Below are 22,409 nucleotides of genomic sequence, written 5' to 3'. Positions count from 1 at the left end.
TTTAATGAAGATTATATGGTACTACCAGTCCAATTTAAGATACAGTATGAAGTAGTGATGAGAATCGGTTGGGATTTCATCACCGATCATCTGTTATAATCGGCTGGCACCAACCGATCAACTTTTGAGTTCACAATCCGTTAGAAAATTCCATGACCATAAGAAGGCTTTGAATTATAAGGACCATGTACCTATTGTCGTGTGCACCCTGCAGATGGCTGATTGTACCTTTATTAACTATTTAATATAATGTTTCTTTATGTACACATGAAAACAAGTCCAAACCACTGTATATTTCCATCAATGCTATCATATAAACTGGAGGAACAGTTGCAGTTAACATTTTCCAACAAAATCGATTATTGATTTTTATAATCTATCATCACATCGTAAGAGCCAATCCGATCAATTCTCGATTACAATCGATTACTGGAACACCAATAGTACGAAGTATGTCATCGCTGTAGTATAGATGTACATGTATAACTTCAGACATTGCCTATTGCTCACTGAATCGAATACTAGAATTAACATATCGTAAACTATAAAATATCAGCGATCTTAAAATTTAACGAAATCCAAATAAATGACATATTAGCAACACTTATACATGTACATGTAGACAGCTGAATTTTTGTAGAAAATTGCAGAATGTTCCTGCTAACTATTGTTGTTTGCTATCTAATTTGGTTTAATCAGTAGCATGTAACCATTATTGTGTGTTCAGTTAATCACCGACAATTCAGTAACACAAACATTTTTCGGGACAGTCTGTTGTACATCTCTTTAAATTTAGCATCCTGAAATTTTAGCATCCTGTATGGCCTCACTAAATTTTATCAGAATTGGGCTTCTTAAAAACCAGAAACAACTGTAGTTCATTGGGGCCAGTGTATAGCCCAGTGGTACAGCGCTAGCGTGATGTGTGATCAATCTAGGATCTAGGATCGATCCCCATCAGTGGGCTCACTGGGTTATTTCTCGCTCCAGCCAGTGCACCACGACTGGTACATCAAAGGCCGTGGTATGTGCTATCCTGTCTATGGGATTGTGCATATAAAAGATGCTGGTAATCGAAAAGAGCAGCCCATGAAGTGGCGACAGCGGGTTTCCTGTCTCAATCCCGAACCTACCGCGCATCCAGCAAGCACTTTACCACTGGGCTACATCCCACCCTAAATTTAATAATGACCCCAGCCCTTGGCCTCGTTCAGTACATGTGTGTGTATATATATTTCCTGGATCCATAAAACCCAAAATGGGCTTAACCGATGATCAATAACTGATCAATACTGACAATGACAACTTTACGGTCAATAGCTGATAAATACTGGCAATGACCTCTTTATGGTCAGTAACTGATAAATACTGGCAATGACCTCTTTACGGTCAATAACTGATAAATACTGGCAATGACCTCTTTATGGTCAATAACTGATAAATACTGGCAATGACCTCTTTATTGTCAACAACTGATAAATACTGGCAACGACCTCTTCATGGTCAATAACTGATAAATACTGGCAACGACCTCTTTATGGTCAGTAACTGATAAATACTGGCAATGACCTCTTTATGGTCAATAACTGATAAATACTGGCAATGACCTCTTTATTGTCAACAACTGATAAATACTGGCAACGACCTCTTTATGGTCAGTAACTGATAAATACTGGCAACGACCTCTTTATGGTCAGTAACTGATAAATACTGGCAATGACCTCTTTATGGTCAATAACTGATAAATACTGGTAATGACCTCTTTACGGTCAATAACTGATAAATACTGGCAACGACCTCTTTACGGTCAATAACTGATAAATACTGGCAACGACCTCTTTATGGTCAGTAACTGATAAATACTGGCAATGACCTCTTTATGGTCAGTAACTGATAAATACTGGCAATGACCTCTTTATGGTCAATAACTGATAAATACTGGTAATGACCTCTTTACGGTCAATAACTGATAAATACTGGCAATGACCTCTTTATGGTCAATAACTGATAAATACTGGTAATGACCTCTTTATGGTCAATAACCGATAAATACTGGCTATGACCTCTTTATGGTTAATAACTGATAAATATACCTACCCGTCAATGATAGAGCTCCGTTTTCGTCGGCGTTTCGCGATGCCACACTTGGGTATAGTGAAGATCAACTGATTCAAAATCTGGTTTTCTATGCAGTAGTCCGACTGATCTATCCCGTTCTTGACACAAACCTTCACACCCAGCGACAGTTTGAAGAGAGTGGCGGTCTTCACTACTCTATAGGTCAGGATAATGGCTTCTCCCATTTTCTCAGTGTGGTCTACATCTAGTAAAGAGATATATAATTAAAACCATCTCAGTGTGGTCAATATCTAGTAAAGAGATATATAATTAAAACCATCTCAGTGTGGTCTACATCTAGTAAAGAGATATATAATTAAAACCATCTCAGTGTGGTCAATATCTAGTAAAGAGATATATAATTAAAACCATCTCAGTGTGGTCTACATCTAGTAAAGAGATATATAATTAAAACCATCTCAGTGTGGTCAATATCTAGTAAAGAGATATATAATTAAAACCATCTCAGTGTGGTCTACATCTAGTAAAGAGATATATCATTAAAACCATCTCAGTGTGGTCTACATCTAGTAAAGAGATATATAATTAAAACCATCTCAGTGTCGTCTACATCTAGTAAAGAGATATATAATTAAAACCATCTCAGTGTGGTCTACATCTAGTAAAGAGATATATAATTAAAACCATCTCAGTGTGGTCTACATCTAGTAAAGAGATATATAATTAAAACCATCTCAGTGTGGTCTACATCTAGAAAATAAATAAATAATTAATTAAAACCATCTCCTACTTTCTCAGTGTGCTCTATATCTAGTAAATAAACAATCATTCTGAGAATACTACTAAAGCAATACATGTCCCCTACCAAACCCAACAATATTTCTATCTCCTAAATTTAACGGACATACCTTAGTGAAACGTGGGTGAAGCACACTGACAGATAACTTGATCAGTAACAGAACATGATAAAGAAATATAGAAATTTCATCTCAATATCTTCAGGCATTGCAAAACAAAAGTTAGGAAAACAAACTTTTAAATATCCTAAGGGCCATAACTCCATCAAAAATAGGTAATTTACAATTAACGTCTAACTTGATCTGTAACAGTACATTATAAAGCTATACAAAAAATTTCGCAAGGCCTTCTGAAAAAAAAGTCTGGAAAACTATTTTTCACATTTCCTAAGGTCAAGGGCCGTAACTCCTTCGAAAAATATTTAAATTGCCATGAAGGAAAGGAAGGAAATGTTTTATTTAATGACGCACTCAACACATTTTATTTATGGTTATATGGCGTCAGACACATGATTAAGGATCACACAGATATTGAGAGAGGAAACTCGCTGCTGCCACTTCATGGGCTACTCTTTCCGATTAGCAGCAAGGGATCTTTTATATGCACCATCCCACAGACATGATAGTACATACCACCACCTTTGATATACCAGTGTGCCTGGAATGAGAAATAGCCCAATGGGCCCACCAATGGGGATCGATCCCAGACCAAGTGCGTACCACATGGCTATGTCCCACCCCCTCCAGTTTTTGGCTGTTGCAAAGTTGCTCCCAGGATTTTAAAATGCTATGAATCTTACCAAAAGTGATGGTTGACAATTCCTTCTGCCAAGATTTGTTCTCTACGAAGAGATTAAGTTTCTGGTTGCCACAGTAATCAATATCGATGCCAGCAGACAAGGAGTACGATCCAAGATGCTTCAAGTCTAAGGGGAGACAAAACCTGATTCCCATGCAGTTATCAGCAACAGAACCCACTTCAGAAACAGAGGCCGGCAGAGTCACAGAGCAGCCTACAAATGATGATCATCAAATTTCATAAACATTTTGATGATGATGGTGATGATGGTGATGGTAATGATGATGATGGTGATGATGATGATGATGATGGTGGTGATGGTGATGATAATGGTAATGATGATGGTTGTGATGGTGATGATGATGGTGGTGATGGTGGTGATAGTGATGATGATGGTGGTGGTGATGGTGATGATGATGATGATGATGATGATGATGGTTTTGATTACTCATGACAATATACTTTGCTGTTGTTTATATACTAAAATAAGGTTCAAGCACAATTTTCTGGACAGACAATCAATTTATTTACTCATTCATTTGATGGTTAAGGTAGGATGGCAACAGTGATGATGATGATGATGATGATTTTGATTACTCATGATGATGTACTTTGCTGTTGTTTATATATCCAAATAAGGTTCAAGCACAATTTTCTGGACAGACAATTTATTTACTCATTCATTTGATGGTTAAGATAGGATGGCAACAGTGATGATGCTGACAATGCTGATGATGACGATTTATCATGATGCTGTTATTTATGTACACTAAAATAAGGTTCAAGCACAATTTTATGGACAGACAATCTATTTACTCATTCATTTGATGGTTAAGATAGGATGGCAACAATAATGATGATGATGATGATGATGATGATAATGACAATGATGATTTATCATGACAATATACTTTGCTGTTGTTTATATACCAAAATAAGGTTCAAGCACAATTTTGTGGACAGACAATCAATTTAGTTACGCATTCATTTGATGGTTAAGATAGGGATGGCAACAGTGATAATGATGATGATTTATCATGATGCTGTTGTTTATATATACTAAAATAAGGTTCAAGCACAATTATTTTTTGGAGAGACAATGAAGTTATTTACTCATTCATTTGATAGTTAAGATAGAATGGCGAAAGTGATGATGGTAATGTTGATTTATCATGGTAACATATTTTGCTGTTGGTTATATATTAAAAGGTTCAACAGTCACAAATTTAGTATAAAATCTCTCCGCTATGGTATGTGCCTTTATAAATATTGTGACCATATTATACATCAATAAATTCACAAAAAGGTACAAACAATTCTTAAATAACAAGATGAATAACCAAAACCATGCAAACAAAACCTACCATTATCGGCTGTAGATTTACGACATTTTGTAGGATTCCAGAAGTCAAGGGAAACACCTTAAAATAAAAATAAAAAACATGTTATATTTAATAGATACACTACAAATAATTACTGCCAAAAACATGTTATATTTAATAGATACACTACAAATAATTACTGCCGAAAAATTTTGGTTCATATGTTTATGATTTGAGCGCGTGTTGGAATACTAATTTCAAGAAAACTGGTGTTTTCTCTTTTATAGATGCATCATCTGTTCTCAAACTAGTGCATATTCCCCTTAGGATAGTAGTCTCATTCGAACATCCCAACAGTGCAGGGGGATGGCCTAAAATTCTTCTATTGTGCACCCCTTCCTGTTCCGGTCACGTGATTGTAACTTTTCCCTTCACTCTTGTGACATATTTTATTCAACGACGCACTCAATATATTTTATTTACGATTATACGGCATCAGACATATGGTTAAGGACCACACAGATATTGAGAGAGGAAACCCGCTGTCACCACTTCATGGGCTATAATGCACAACAAAGTTAGCCGACTAGTGACCAGTGTGCTCAGATTAACAACTAATCGCTGGTAGGAACTGTACACAACGAGAATCAAGTTGTAGGAACGTTCACACTAGCAACTCGACAATTGTAGAAATCTTGAGATTGGCAGGTCGGTCAACTTTGTCGTGACAGTTGGCAGTTTGAACCTAGCATAAGACTCACCCTTAAAAGGCACTGGAATACTTGGTTTGCATGGGGAATATGATATTTCTGCCTGCGAGAAGATGGGAACGGTGATGAAACAGGAATCTCCTATACAAAACTTCAAACTGGCATCTAGTACCACCTTCTGTTCGGAAGGCTTATGTTCCAGCTTATAGCTGAAAGAAAAACAGACTTTGTTATGGTTAAGCCCTTCAAACAACATACACACATCTAGTACCACCTTCTGTATTGAAGACTTGCGTTCCAGTTTATAATTAAAAACCCACCTCGGTGGTGTCATGGTTAAGCCATCAGACATAAGGCTGGCAAGTACAGGGTTTGCAGCCCGGTACTGGCTCCCACCCAGAGTGTGTTTTAATGACTCAGTGGGTACAATGTAAGACCACTACACCCTCTTCTCTCTTACTAACCACTAACAACTAACCCACTGTCCTGGACAGACAGCCCAGATAGCTGAGGTGTGTGCCCAGGACAGTGTGCTTGAAGCTTAATTGGATATGAGTACGGAAATAAGTTCACATGAATAAAATGAATGAATATAGCTGAAAGAAAGGTACAATTAATTAAACATCACTCCAGTACACTGTTCAGTCAGCGGCAATTAGAAGTCAGACCTTTGGTAATTACAAAACCTGGGCCCATATTTTCGAAGCCATCTTAGTGCTATGAAATCGTAAAACCATCGTAGGTTGTGACGTCACTACAGCACACACCATAGTGATGTCATAGCTTACGATGATTTTACGATTTCGTAGCACTAAGAAAGGAAGGAAGGAAGGAAATGTTTTACTTAACGACACATTCAACACATTTTATTTACGGTTATATGGCGTCAGACATATGGTTAATGACCACACAGGTATTGAGAGAGGAAACCTACTGTTGCCACTTCATAGGCTACTCTTTTTGATTAGCAGCAAGGGATCTTTTATATGCACCATCCCACAGAAAGGATAGTACATACCACAGCCTTTGTTACACCAGTTGTGGAGCACTGGCTGGAACGAGAAATAGCCCAATGGGTCCACCAACGGGGATCGATCCCAGACCGACCGCACATCAAATGAATGCTTTACCACTGGGCTACGTCCCGCCCCATAACACTAAGGTGGCTTCGAAAATATGGGCTCTGGTCTTGAGAAGGAGCAAAAAACCTTGCTGTTAGGATCTTTTACATGTGTTTTTCCCATAGACAGGACAGCACATACCATGGCTGTGTGGCACTGTTTGCAATGGGAAAAACAATGTTGTTGTTTGGTGTTTGTTTATACTTATTTTCATGCTTATATCCAGTTAAGATTCAAGCATGCTATGGTGGGCACACACCTCAGCTATCTGGGCTGTCCGTCCAGAACAGTGGGTTAGTTGTGGTTAGTGAAAGACAAGTCCGTGTAGTGGTCTTACCTCAACCTATAGAATCAATAAACTCACTCAAGCCAGTACTGGGATACGAACCGAGAACCAACCAGTCTCAAATCCTCAGCTATCTGGGCTGTTTGTTCAGGACAGTGGGTTAGTTGTTAGTGGTTAGTGAGAGAGAAGTCGGTGTAGTGGTCTTACATCAACCTATGGAATCAATAAACTCACCCTCGGTGTGAGCCAGTATTGGGATATGAACCAAGAACCTACCACCCTCAAATCCTCAGCTATCTGGGCTGTTTGTTCAGGACAGTGGGTTAGTTGTTAGTGGTTAGTGAGAGAGAAGTCGGTGTAGTGGTCTTACATCAACCTATGGAATCAATAAACTTGAGTCGATACCGGGATACGAACTGAGAACCTACCAGCCTCAAGTCCAGTGGCTTAACCACTACACTACTTAGGGCAGTCGGGGAAAAACAATTCCCCACTACTGGAATTATATCTGACATGTTTATAATTACTTTTGTAATTCACACAACCTCTATTTATAGGTATGAATACAAATATATTTAAAGGGACTGAACCTAGTTTCAACCCGTGAAAATTAACATGAAGTTCAGTTAATCTAGAAACCTGTAAAACGTTTGGATAAAGTTACAATTGAGTGAAACACGAGTTTGTGACTTTGAAATGGTGAAATATACCCTTTAAAAATAGACTAAAACTCGACTCCATAACTGTTACTTCTCAGACACGTGCATTTTTAAAAAATATTAGAAATGCATTTTGCTATATTAAAAACACCAGGATGACCAAAAACACTTCGAATGTACGGAAATGGATAAGCTAAATAATAAAATCTAAGTAAAGCATGATTACAGTTATCAAAAATGGCTCTATAATAGTCAAAAATATGCCTTAGTGTTTAAAAAGTAGGCTATGTCCCTTTAAGAAATACAGCTGATAATACTTGATGCATCATAAGACAAGTACTCACCTAAGCCTACCCAGGGATCCCAGAATAAATTCATCTTCGGTGTCTGTGAAAAAAAGAAAAAGCATCATTATGAATTCACTTGCAAGACATCAATTTCAAACAGCTTTGAAACACAGCAAAAAGGTCATCAGCAAAGTTTGTTTTGTTTAACGACACAACTAGAGCACATAGATTAATTAATCATTGGCTACTGGATGTCAAACATTTGGTAATTCTGACTAGTAGTCATCAGAGGAAACCTGCTACATTTTTCCTGATACAGCAAGGGATCTTTTATATGCACTTTCCAACAGACAGAAAAGCACATACCACGGCCTTTGACCAGTTGTGGTGCACTGGTTGAAATGAGAAAAAAAAATCAACAAAAAAAATCAGGTGAACGGATCCACTAAGGTGGTTCGATCCTGCGACCCAAGCACATCATGCGAGCACCCAACCGACTGAGCTGAATCCCGCCCCTGTTCATCATCAAATAAACTGTGTGGAGGTTAGTAATTTGAAAGAAAAAGGATAAGTGTTGTGCTTAGGACGATAAAAAAAACTGAAATTAGATTTCACATACTCCAGTTGTATTCCATCAGTGAAACAGTGTATTTAAGATTTTCAAGGCTGAGGTCAAGGGTCAGTTTACAGATGTCAAGGTTGAAGGTCAGATGCACCGTCCTCTTCACATACGGTATCTGCACACAACAGTCAATGGCTGAGCAGCTGTCTGTGATGTGACATCGTGCCTCCGAAGGCAATTGAAGTAATTGTACAGAAGTTGACCCACAGTCTGAAAAAATAAATACATTTTAAAAAAAGGACAGAAGGAAAGAAATGTTTTATTTAACAACACACTCAACACATTTTATTTACGGTTATATGGCATTGGACATATGGTCAAGGACCACACAGATATTGAGGGAGAAACCCGCTGTCGCCACTTCATGGGCTACTCTTTGCGATTAGCAGCAAGGTGGCTTTCATATGCACCATCCCACAGACAGGATAGTACATACCACAGCCTTTGATATACCAGTCATCATGCACTGGCTGGAGCGAGAAATAGCCCAATGGGCCCACTGACGAGGATCGATCCCAGACAGTCTGCTTATCTAGCTAGCACTTTACCACTGGGCTATATCTCGCCCCCTTATTTCTAAAAAAGTTAATTTGTATAAATTATGGATAATAATTGTTCTTATTGAGCTGGCATGTACCGTATATCTTCGCCTATAAGTCAAATTTTTTTCACCCAAAAATTATTTTATAACTTTGGGGGTCGACTTATAAGAGGGTAAACAAATTTCACCCAAAAATATTACCGTTTTGGGGATTATTTTACAAGTTTTATTGTTGAAGTATGCCCTGTATTTATACTCAAATATGTTAATTTGACACATTTATTTTTTTATAACCTATTTTTTTTGGCATTGTAACGGTTTTGGTTATTTGAAAAGGTGTGCGATCTCACTCACATGCCAAGACAACAGTCCACTTAGTTAAAATAACAGTCATCACTAATAGCAAAAATGTAAACAATACTAACTACCTGTTGCCCGAGTTTATTTTGAAATCTGGTCACTGGCATTAATGGTTGTTCAAACAATGTTTTGTCGGTGATTACCTTCATGAATATTACTGAGCTTTCCCTTAAAATAGACTGATCTCTGCAGTTCACTAGAGCAATAGGGACACATATCATTTGGTACAAAATCCAGTGTACTTTCCAGAGTTATCCTCCTTACATGTATTAATATGGCGGCAAAACATGTGATTAACCGATGATACATGTACTTTCAGTTTTATCGTAGTGATCTGTTGTCAGTGTTTATAAATAAAGTTGTTGTCTTTGCACAAAACCATGCTGTACAGTGCCATACAGTAACAGTCAAACAGCTTTCACTCTCTACTAAGGGAATATTTCGTTTTGATGCTATGTAGTTTTATTGCGATGTACAAAACGTGAAAAACAAAGTTTGTAAAATAATTTTCTTTTGTTCAGATATTGTACATTATTGTTCTCATGTGCTGAAAATAAGAAATACTTCAATATTTATACGTTGTTTTTCATGGGTCGACTTATAAACGGGTCAATAAAAAAATAAGTTTTCAGGGCTTGAAATTAGGGACTCGACTTATAGCCGAGATCGACTTACAGGCGAAGATATACGGTAGTAGGAAGGAAGTTGGGTGAGGCACTCAGCTCATATAGAATATTTACTCTTGCAACGTTAAAATGGAGGGTGAGACACTCTGTTCATGTAGGATATTTGCTCTTGCTTAGTTGACTTGAAGTGGGAAGGACGGTTTCAACACTTTATGTAGGATATTAGCTATCACTCATTTGACACAGAGTGACAAGGAGCTAGGACACATGTAGGATATTTGCTCTCATTTTGTTGATGTGGTGTGGGGAGGAGGTAGGGCGACACTCTGCTCATGCACAATAACTGCTCTCACTCAGGTAGGGTGAAGCACCCAGCTTATGTAGAATTTTGCTCTCACCGAGTTGATATGGGGTGGGGAGGTGGTCAGGTGAAGCACCCAGCTTATGTAGAGTATTTCTCTCACTCGTTGACATTGGGAGAGGAGGAGACAGGGTGAGACACCCAGCTTATGCAATAGTCATCACTTACCATCCTTCCAGTTCTTGCTATCATCTATAGCGTATTTGCTCTCACTGAGTTGACATGGGGTGGGGAGGAAATAGGGTGAGACACCAAGCTTATGTTAACTATTTCTCTCACTCAGTTGACATAGGATGGGGAGGAGATAGGGTGAGTCACCCAGCTTATGTAACAGTCATCACTTACCATCTTTCCAGTTCTTGCTATCAGCTGTAGAGTATTTGCTCTCACTGAGTTGACATGGGCTGGGGAGGAGACAGGGTGAGGCACCCAGCTCATGTAACAGTCATCACTTACCATCTTTCCAGTTCTTGCTATCAGCTGTAGAGTATTTGCTCTCACTGATTTGACATGGGGTGAGGAGGAGACAGGGTGAGGCACCCAGCTCATGTAACAGTCATCACTTACCATCTTTCCAGTTCTTGCTATCAGCTGTAGAGTATTTACTCTCACTGAGTTGACATGGGGTGGGGAGGAGATAGGGTGAGACGCCCAGCTCATGTAATAGTCACAACTTACCATCCTTCCAGTTCTTGCTATTGGCTGTAGAGTATTTGCTCTCACTGAGTTGACATGGGGTTGGGAGGAGATAGGGTAAAGCACCCAGCTCATGCAGTAGTCGAGATTGCATTGTTTTGTCCAAGTTGTTCAAAGCAGCTCCAACCTCTAATCCTTGGTCTTTCATCCAGTCACTTACAGGGAGAGCTTGGAAAATGGAGAAAAAACAAACATTATTTATAAAACATGTGTTTTTTTCCACTATATACTGATGAAAAGTAGTTTCCTAAATCAAAACTAGCACAGGACAGAGCTCATAGTGTCAGCAAGTTAACCATTCAATCCAACATTACATCTTTGTACTTTATCAAATATTGCAGTGCTAATGGTGACAGGAATTTTATCTACAATACAAAGTGTTCCTTTATTTCTTTGTCTCGGTATGTGATATAACTCAGTGGCTTAGTAGTTCATGTGGCCTCGGTGGCATTGTGGTTAAGCCATCGGACATAAGGCTGGTAGGTACAGGGTTCGCAACCTGATACCGGCTCCCACCCAGATATTCAATCCTTGTGCTAATGATGACAGGAATTTGGTCTACAATACAAAGTATTCCTTTATTTCTTTGTCTCAGTATGTGATATGACTCAGTGGCTTAGTAGTTCATGTGGCCTCGGTGGCATCGTGGTTAAGCCATCAGACATAAGGCTAGTAGGTACAGGGTTCACAACCTGGTACCGGCTGCCACCCAGAGCGAGTTTTAACGACTCAATGGGTAGGTGTAAGGCCACTACACCCTCTTCTCTCTCACTAACTACTAACAATTAACAACTAACCCACTATCCTGGACAGTCATCCCACTATCCCAGATAGCTGAGGTGTGTGCCCAGGACAGCGTGCTTGAACCTTAATTGGATATAAGCACGAAAATAAGTTGAAATGAAATAGTTAAGCCATCGGACATGAGCTGGTAGGTACTGGGTTCACGTCCTGGAACTGGCTCCCACCCAGAGATGGTTTAACATCTTACTGGGTGGGTGTAAGGCCACTAACAATTTCTCTCTCTCAAACTGCTAACAACTAAACCAGTCCTGGACAGACAGCCCAGATAGCTGAGGTGAGAACCCTGGACAGTTAAGTTAAAGTTAGTTTTGATTGACGACACCACTATATAGAGCACGTTGATTTATTTGGCTACTGGATGTCAAACATTTGATAATTCTGACATATAGTATTAGAGGAAATTTTTTTTAAATTTTTTCATTAGTAGCAAGGAATCTTTTTTTATGCAATATCCTACAGACAGGATAGCACATACCATGGCCTTTGATATACCAGTGCTGGAATGTGAAATAGCCCACCAACGGGGATTGATCCTAAATCAAACATGCATTGATCCGAGTGCTTTACAACTGGGCGACATCAAGCCCCTTAATTAGACACAAAAATAACTATAGATGAAATAAAATGAATGTAACATACATCTTGCAGCCAGCATTCCCTTCCAGTCACAGAAAGGTTTGGGAATGTCCACTTTGTTGAGAATTGTTTTCTGGTACAGGCACGACGTCTCCTCAAGACAAACACTCAGACTGACGGTCATCTCCATCTTTCTGTCTGCTTTTTTGTCCACCAGCTCATAGCTACAAGTAAAACGTAATTGTACAGCAACACTTGGCTAGTGAATTTAGAACGTGAACTGTTTGTTTTTAAACAGTCATCTCTAGCTTTCTGTCTGCCTTGTTTTGTCCACCAGCTCATAGCTACAAGTAAAAACTAATTGTACAGCAACACTTGGCTAGTGATTTAGAACGTGAACTGTTTGTTTTTAAACAGTCATCTCTAGCTTTCTGTCTGCCTGTTTGTCCACCAGTTCACAGCTTCAACTAAAATCAATGATACAGCAACATTCAGCTAGTGATTTAGAACGTAAACTGTATCTTTTTAAACAGTCATCTCTAGCTTTCTGTCTGCCTGTTTGTCCACTAGTTTAAAGCTGCAAGTAAAAAAACAATGATACGGCAAACACTCAACTAGTTAGAAGGACAACTGTATGTTATAAGTTATAAACTGTCATCCCTAGCTTTCTGTTTGCCTTTTTGTCCATGAGTTCACAGCTTTAAATAATTAAAGCAATCATACACCAATATTCAGAAAATGAATTATGTTTTAAAACAGATCTCTAGCTTTCTTTTTGCTTTTTTTTCCACCAATTCATAGATGCAAGTGAAAATAAGGATACAGTAACACTCAGCTGGTTAAAAGGACAACTGTATGTTTTAAAATGTCAGCTTTAGTTTTTGTTTCTGCTTTGTTTTGTCTACCAGTTCCTAGCTGTGATTAAACACAATCATGCAACACTCAGCTAATGTTAGAAGGTCAACTGTATGTGTTTAAAAAGTCATATTTAGTTGACTTTCTGCTTATTTATTCACCAGTCCATAGATGTAAGAAAAAGCACATAGCAACACTCAGCTAGTGTTAGAAAGAAAGAAGGAAATGTTTTATTTAACGACACACTCAACACATTTTATTTACAGTTATATGGTGTCAGAAATAATTATGGTTAAGGACCACACAAATATTGAGAGAGGAAACCCGCTGTTGCTACTTCATTGGCTACTCTATTTGATTAGCAGCAAGGGATCTTTTATATCCACCACCATCACACAGACAGGATAGCAATTACCATGGCCTTTGATATACCAGTCGTGGTGCACTGGCTGGAACAAAAAATAGTCCAATGGGTCCACCGACAGGAATCAATCCCACATTGACCATGCATTGAGCGAATGCCGTACTACTGGGCTATGTCTCGCCAGTCTAGTGTTAGAAGACAATTGTATGTTTTTAAAAGTCTTCTCTAGCTTTCTTTCTGCTTTTTTGTCCACCAGTTCATTTAAGAATTGACTGCAATTATTTTTTGGTTTATGCAGGTATGAACTGAAAAAATGATGTGCACACTGTATGACTCCGCATTGGCGTCATACAAAAGTGTACACATCGTTTTTTGGGTTCATACTTGCATGAACCAAAATATAATTGCGGTCAAATCTTATAATTAAATTTATATGCATACTTTAATAATACATAACTGAATTTATTTTGTTCAGCTTTAAATATGCCTGTAGTATTGTTTGTATAAACTTCATTGATACTTATGCCTAAAAGTGTATGGATGCAAAGAAAATTTAATTATAGCTGTATGAAACCGTAATCATATAGCAACTCAGCTGGTGCTTCAGAAGGTCAACCACATGTTTTAAATAAAAGTTGACAGAGTTTTATTTCTCAATATGACTTAACAACCATTTGAGAATTAAAAAAACTTAATTCACAGAAGTCTAGCATTTTTGATTTTAACATATTTCAACTTACTTTGTTATGATGTCAATGTTTTTGGTTCTTAAGTTAAAATAAATAACAGGGGGATTCATTTAAACATTTCTCTATTAGCTACCAACCTCAGTCATCAGCTATAAGAAAACAAATATCTGACAGTCAATTACTGACAGTTTATCATACTTAACCTTTAGACTATTGGATTAATTTTTGACAAAAACCACTGTATACAGTGTACAGTATGTCGACTGGCATGACGTCGGGCGAGATATCTCGCCTGCAGTAGTCAGAGGGTTGACAGGAATCCTACATTATATATTACTTATGGGTTTTGAAATAATGAGTTACAAACAACCTAGAAATAATCTTATTTCAAAAACTTTTCAGGTTAATAAATGTTAAATAACATTAACTTAAATGTAAAGTATTATATATACAAAACAAAATTACAGAACACCACACTCAATAAAACTGGATTCAAACATTATAATGAAGATAAGTTATTATTAGAAAAATATATGTATTACAAGAACTGTTTACATAAAGAATTCGATGAAAACTGGGAATGTTGGTTAAGATTTTTGAAAAATATTAAAACGACCAGCCTTTTTTATATAAAAAAAAGACTATGGTTGTTTGTTTTACAATGTTGCTGGTTTGGAGGAAATACTTATTTCAGCTTTCTTCCTTCTCTCTCTCTCCTTGCTCCATGGTATATTCTGTGTATAATTGCTATGTACGGTAATGATTCGGGGCCCCAACCCTGACATTATTTATTGTTTTTCTGGGGCAATAAACATTTTTAAAAAATATATAAAAAACTTTTGTTAACTCTATATACATGTGCAATGAAAGGATACTTACTCGAAACGCAATATTCCTTTAACATAGAAATGACCGGTCTGTCCTGTGAAAATAAAATGATTTAGGTAAAATATAACTATTAGGCTATTCTAGTCCTGCTTATGCCCTAGTTGTTTATTGATAAATGAGCAATCTAAGTCCTGCTTATGCCCTAGTTGTTTAATGATAAATAAGCAATCTAAGTCCTACTTATGCCCTAGTTGTTTAATGATAAATAAGCAATCTAAGTCCTACTTATGCCCTAGTTGTTTAATGATAAATAAGCAATCTAAGTCCTGCTTACCCCAGTTGCTTATTGATAAATGAGCAATTTTAGTCCTATTTATCCTGGTTGATCCGTTGATAAATAAGCAATTTTAGTCTTATTTACCCCAATTTATCTATTGATAAATGAGCAATTTTAGTCCTATTTACCCCAGTTGATCTATTGATAAATAAGCAATTTTAGTTCTATTTACCCCAGCTGATCTATTGATAAATATGCAATTATAGTTCTATTTACCCCAGTTGATATAATGATAAATAAGCAATTTTAGTCCTATATACCCCAGTTGATCTATTGATAAATAAGCAATTTTAGTCGTATTTACCCCAGCTGATATATTGATAAATAAGCAATTTTAGTCCTATATACCCCAGTTGATCTATTGATAAATAAGCAATTTTAGTCTTATTTACCCCAGCTGATCTATTGATAAATGAGCAATTTTAGTCCTACACTTACTCGAGCTGAAGTCGAGCAGAATTTCTCTGTGTTCTAGATTTTCGAATCTCAGAGTAAGGATGTAGTTACACATGTCAACGCTGATCATTGCGTTGAATGCATGAGGGAGAAATGCTGTTTTGATGCAGCACTCCATTTCTGTGCAGATGGAGCTAATATGGCATGTTGTGTCACTTAATGCAGGCAGATAACTGTCAATACCAGGCAGAGGACAATCTGAAATAAATAAATAAATAAATAAATAAATAAATAAATAAACAAATAAACAAACAAATAAATAAATAAATGACAGGTTGTGTCACTTAATGCAAGCAGGTAATTGTCAATACCAGGAAGGAGACAATCTGAAATAAATATAAATACCAGGCACATGCAGGATAATCTGAAATTATTGAATAAATGAATTTATGAATGAATGAATGATAAAATGTATAAATAAATAAATTAATTATTTAAGTAATTAACAAATAAATAAATTTAAAATATATATAATATTTAATATATATATAAGTAAATAAATAAACCTTATACATGTTACAATTTGTTATCTAAATGTGCATCCAGGAATGTTAAAGTTGTTGTTTTGCATATACTATAAAATATTGTTTTATTTATTCATGGATTTGTTAAATGCTCTCTGAAAAAAAAGCACAATCAGCACACCTTGTCAGTTTATTAATTTAACAGCTACGTGGATTTTAGGATGTTACATTATTTTATTATATTTAATATAAAATTAAAATAATAATAATTTTTTTCTTCGAATAAAATGCACAAAACCTCCAGAAAAACCCATAAAAATAAAACCAACAACAACAACAACAACAACAACAACAAAAATACCACTACAAAAAATATAATGTTGCTAGACAAAATTATAAACCTATGTTACAATACCATTTTTCCAGCCTTGAGTATTTGGTGTGTAGACACTTGATGTTTGAGAGCACTGTGGGTTTTTCAGGTATTTGCCGATATCATTTTTTTCAAACAACTGGTCTGCGATTGAGGAAGTCAGAGTCGCCATTGTGTTAGCATTCAAACTGGTCAAGAACGGACCCAATTTAAAATCTAAAAAAATAAAAAATAAAAATATTAAATAATAAGACAGATTAGTTGTACAGTTGTTTTCTTTTTCTTTTTTTAATAAATTTTAAATAATTTTATTTTAATAATTAAAAGTAATTTAAACATTTAAATAATTTTTTTTGTGTTTAATTTCCTCATGCATCATTAATGTAGTATCATTCAATCAACCAAAGAAGCAAGTAAGCAACCAATGAAACCAAACCAGTTTATTAAATGCCATTTGGTAGTTAAAAAAACAAAACATTTTTAAAATTATTTTTGTTTGATAATTAAAATTAATTTAAATATATCCTGTAGTACTTGATTTTCTTATTTTCTTGTGCATCATTAAAGGGACACACCCTAGTTACAGTTATTTGTTAACCATTACGGCGTTGTTTTTCGCTATTAAACCCCATTTTTCACAAATAAAATTGCACTTTACTTACATTTTATTATTTAGAATACACATTTCCATTCACCTGAAGTACTTTTTGGTAATCCTAATGTTTGTAAAACCACGAAATGCATTTTTTGCATTTTTTCACAAGACGTGCTATCGAGAAAAAACCGTTAAGCAAGCGGGAATCTTCCTGTGTAAACGTCACAGATGTTGGTATACCACGTGACCGTTATCATTTTGGTTCGGTTTGTTTTCTCGTGCATGGTTCGCGCAATCAACATCCGATTTGTTGTTGTTCATTTGTGAGATTTTTCTTCACAGTTCGTGAACATTTTCAGTAACAATAAAGTTCAGACAAGTAAGTGTCTCAATACAAAACGTTACAAACCCTTAAAACCAATAATTTTGCTAAGTCTTAGAGGGGATACAACCAGGACAGAACAGTTGGAACATGTCCAGGAGAGGTGAAAAGAACGCACCCCAAGTCTGTGCGCACTCTGTGAAATTTGTCGTAACGTAGGCATTGTTGTGCTTCGAGCGACATCTATCGGTGACATCAAAATACTAACTTTCAAAATTATTTCAAGCAATTGGGACATGGGGATTCCCATGGTATTTATCGATATAAAACCTGCTTTTTCACTCCATTTGATAAAAACGTGATCTAAGTGTGTTACAGGTTTGTAGATTAACCAAATTATAATTTATTTTCGCTGGATGGAACTAGGGTGTGCGGCTTTAATGCACCAAGGACCTTGAAGTGAAGTTTGTGAGAAATGGAGCTCATCGTGAAAACGTTATATTAAGTATTTCAATAAAAAATAAATAAAAATTAACATGCATTGTTATGAACATACATTTATCTTGCCTTCATGTAAAATACCTGAATTTCATTGGTTATTTAGCCTTGGATTAAAACCCTTATACCCTGTGTGGGTGGAGTCAAATCTCTTATACCCCCACCTGTAACACTGGACTGTTGTATTTGTAAGACTTGTTAAGTCCCACACTAATGTGCCATGCAAAAATTTGTATGTCTGTTACCAACATAAATAAAAGATGGCTGTCAAACGATTTGCCAACCACTCGGAAAATGAAATTGAAGAAAAGCAAGTATTTTAATGTGGCGAAGCATTGTAATAATATAGCTAATTTTGAATTTGAATGACGTCAGTATTCCAATGACGTCACTTTACATCTCCTTACAATAACACTAAACTGGATACATGATGTTGCTGTTGAATTTTTTTTTTTTTTAACATTATTAATGCACCTGGATGTGTTTGAAGAAAATCTTGTAATTAAACATGTCGACAAGATAAATTTGTTGTAGAAGCATCACAAGGGGTTTATGGATTTTTATACAATCGGCTCAGGGTACAAGAGCATACAGAGGGTATGGAAATCCATAAACCCCTCGTGATGCTTCTACAACTTATAATATGTAATAATACACCATAAAGACCTGTTTCCATTTTTTAGCGTTTCATGCGTACATCAGTAAAACACTGCAATTGCTGTACTAGCGTTACAACAAAAAAGGTTTCTACTATAGAGTCGCATTAAAAAAAACCCACACACACTGCCACTGTGGTATGAAATGCCCCGAATACAAAATGATCATCTCGGAGCATTATACACAGCATGTTGTTTCTTTTTTTCATGCTCTGTGTTGACAATAATAATAGAAATGGTTTATTTAACGATGCACTCAACACATTTTATTTACCATTATATAGTGTCGGACATATGGTGTTGGACCACACTAATATTGAGGAAACCAGCTGGCTGGAGCGAGAAATAGCCTAATGAGCCCACTGATAGGGATCAATCGCAAACCGACTACGCATCAAGTGAGTGCTTTACCAATGGACTACGTCTCGCCCCCCCCCCCCTCCGTGTTGACAATGAGCACTATCTGCCCGCATTTATGGGCAAGATGAAAACAGCAGATGAGAGTGTTAAACGCTGCGTGTTTGCTGGTCATTTTATGATGCGTGAAATGTGGCGTAAAAATGGCATGAAACACTAAAGTTGTAACAGGCCTTAAAAGTAATATCAATATCTCAACTTTTAATGATATTAAGGTGAGAAAAAAAATCCTTTGACAAATTTTCAAAAGATGATATGAAAAACAAATAACTTGCCTTTGAGATCAGCAGTTGACGTCCAGTCACAGAGGGGTTTGGGCATATGGGCGTTGACAAGGACGGGGAAATTGAGAACACATATGTCCTTCTCCCAACACAGACTAATGCTTAACGACATCACAAACTTGTTCTCTCCAAACAAATCAGCAATCATGAAACTGGAAAAAAAGATTTTTGCATGTGATAATAATAAATGTTTAATATAATATACAAGGCCTTTTTAACAGTTTCCAATCATGCTGACTGCTTCTCTGTTTTTGAGCTGCACTGACGACAGCCTTCTTTGTACTTACGTGATATCGATTTTGTAAAGATAATTTTGCACTCAGATCCAGTCAACTACCTTATACACATCATGCTAAATATTGCATACAAAGATGAATTTCATAAATACAATGGCAATGGAAGCCGCCATCTTTGTCACTCAACATAGAAAGAAATGGTTATACACACTTTGGCCATGTATGTAACCTCAGGTTATGAGGGCTGGCTATTTACAATTGTATTTTTTAAGGAAAGTCCAGTGTAAGGCCACCACATCCCATTCATCTAGTTAAAGTATATTATATTAGTATATTGATGGAAAGTCCAGTGTAAGGCCACCACATCCCATTCATCTAGTTAAAGTATATTATATTAGTATATTGATGGAAAGTCCAGTGTAAGGCCACCACATCCCATTCATCTAGTTGAAGTATATTACATTAGTATATTGATGCAAAGTCCAGTGTAAGGCCACCACATCCCATTCATCTAGTTGAAGTATATTACATTAGTATATTGATGCAAAGTCCAGTGTAAGGCCACCACATCCCATTCATCTAGTTGAAGTATATTACATTAGTATATTGATGGAAAGTCCAGTGTAAGGCCACCACATCCCATTCATCTAGTTGAAGTATATTACATTAGTATATTGATGGAAAGTCCATTGTAAGGCCACCACATCCCATTCATCTAGTTGAAGTATATTATATTAGTATATCAATGGAAAGATAATAAAGGAGTAAAGAAATGTTTTATTTAATGATGCACTCAACAATATTATATTAGTATATCAATGGAAAGATAATAAAGGAGTAAAGAAATGTTTTATTTAATGATGCACTCAACACACTTTATTTACAGTTATATGGCATCAGACATATGATTAAAGACCCCACAGATATTGAGAGAGGAAACCCACTGTTGCCACTTCTTAGGCTACTCTTTTTGATTAGCAGCAAGAGATCTTTTAATATGCACCATCCCACAGACAGGATAGTACATACCACAGCCTTTGTTACACCAGTTGTGGAGCACTGGCTGGAACGAGAAATAGCCCAATGGGCCCACCGATGGGAATTGATCCTAGATCGATCACACATCAGGCGAGCGCTGTACCACTGAGCTATGTCCCACCCGGAAAGAAATAAGGGAACACATAAATAGTAAGAACCAATACTGGCTGTTATCAAAACCCTCATCCATAGTATCAGAAAGTCAAACCGATAACGACTGTTATCAGACCCCCTCATCCATAGTATCAGAAAGTCAAACCGATACCGACTGTTATCAGACCCCCTCATCCATAGTATCAGAAAGTCAAACCGATACCGACTGTTATCAGACCCCCTCATACATAGTATCAGAAAGTCAAACCGATAACGACTGTTATCAGACCCGCTCATCCATAGTATCAGAAAGTCAAACCGATACCGACTGTTATCAGACCCCCTCATCAATAGTATCAGAAAGTCAAACCGATACCGACTGTTATCAGACCCCCTCATCCATAGTATCAGAAAGTCAACTGATTTACTGATATTCAGTGCCACATTACTGTCATTCTGTCACACAGTGTTACATCTCCGTATTTTATACAGGCATAAGTATTTTATTGTATTTTATTATCCACATAGTTCAAGATATTCAGGGAAATATATCCAGTATGACCCACTTGTGTCATAATGATTTCACATGCACAACGAATGTTGTTATTTTATGAAGTGACGTCATTACTTACTGTGGCTTCTGCAGTATAAACGCTTATCAAAGATGATGACATTTCAGAAAATGATGTCATTTCGTCATCTCTTTTTAGTTACATTTCAAATATTTTGACATGGTCCTAGCTTGTTTTTCATAAAAATAATATTTTGGATAATGTGGATAATAAAGAAATTATTATACTCGTGTGTGAATTGTACTGATTTTACGAAACTCATGTCAGGATTCATGTATTACCCAAGCAAGAGCGAGTTTAATACAATAATCTTGACACTCGATTCGTAAAATCAATACGACACACAAGCTCATATAACAATCTCTATTTACACCAACTCTAACTACTCTAACAGTAAATTGAATTTGCTCTCAAATACCATGTTCTTTTATTTCTTTCCATCAGTACATAGTCAATAAAACTAATAACAAATTATGAGGGTCAGAAAATTATGACCATGCATCATGATCAGAAAAATATTAATTATTAAGAACAGATTATGCTCTGTGAGATGACCACCGGGGTAATACTTACTCAATTTTTAAGAACTTTTTCAGAGAAAAGGTTTCCCATGTACCTTGAAAAGAATAAAAATTTAGAATTTAAAAATATACCACAGAATATTTTACAAAAGTTTGACATTTTTC

General features: G+C 36.5%; 1 protein-coding gene across 1 annotated transcript in view; it reads right to left on the bottom strand.

Moving 5' to 3' along the window:
- Positions 1–22,409, bottom strand: part of LOC121390363 — a 310,647-nt gene that overhangs the window by 115,662 nt on the left and 172,576 nt on the right. Inside the window, exons 68-79 of the mRNA XM_041522159.1 lie at positions 19,793–19,936; positions 17,055–17,230; positions 16,158–16,373; positions 15,434–15,476; positions 12,710–12,870; positions 11,249–11,434; positions 8,680–8,892; positions 8,118–8,160; positions 5,759–5,916; positions 5,040–5,096; positions 3,677–3,889; positions 2,098–2,323 (exon numbers count right to left, since the gene is read on the bottom strand). Of these exons, the coding sequence (XP_041378093.1) occupies positions 2,098–2,323; positions 3,677–3,889; positions 5,040–5,096; positions 5,759–5,916; positions 8,118–8,160; positions 8,680–8,892; positions 11,249–11,434; positions 12,710–12,870; positions 15,434–15,476; positions 16,158–16,373; positions 17,055–17,230; positions 19,793–19,936 (1,836 nt within the window). The remainder of the gene's footprint in view (positions 1–2,097; positions 2,324–3,676; positions 3,890–5,039; positions 5,097–5,758; positions 5,917–8,117; positions 8,161–8,679; positions 8,893–11,248; positions 11,435–12,709; positions 12,871–15,433; positions 15,477–16,157; positions 16,374–17,054; positions 17,231–19,792; positions 19,937–22,409) is intronic.

Source organism: Gigantopelta aegis, chromosome 15 (genome assembly GCF_016097555.1).
Source record: "Gigantopelta aegis isolate Gae_Host chromosome 15, Gae_host_genome, whole genome shotgun sequence".
Lineage (NCBI taxonomy): Eukaryota > Metazoa > Mollusca > Gastropoda > Neomphalida > Peltospiridae > Gigantopelta > Gigantopelta aegis.
The sequence above is the reverse complement of the archived record's forward strand: the minus strand, read 5'-3'. Positions and strand labels throughout refer to the sequence as shown.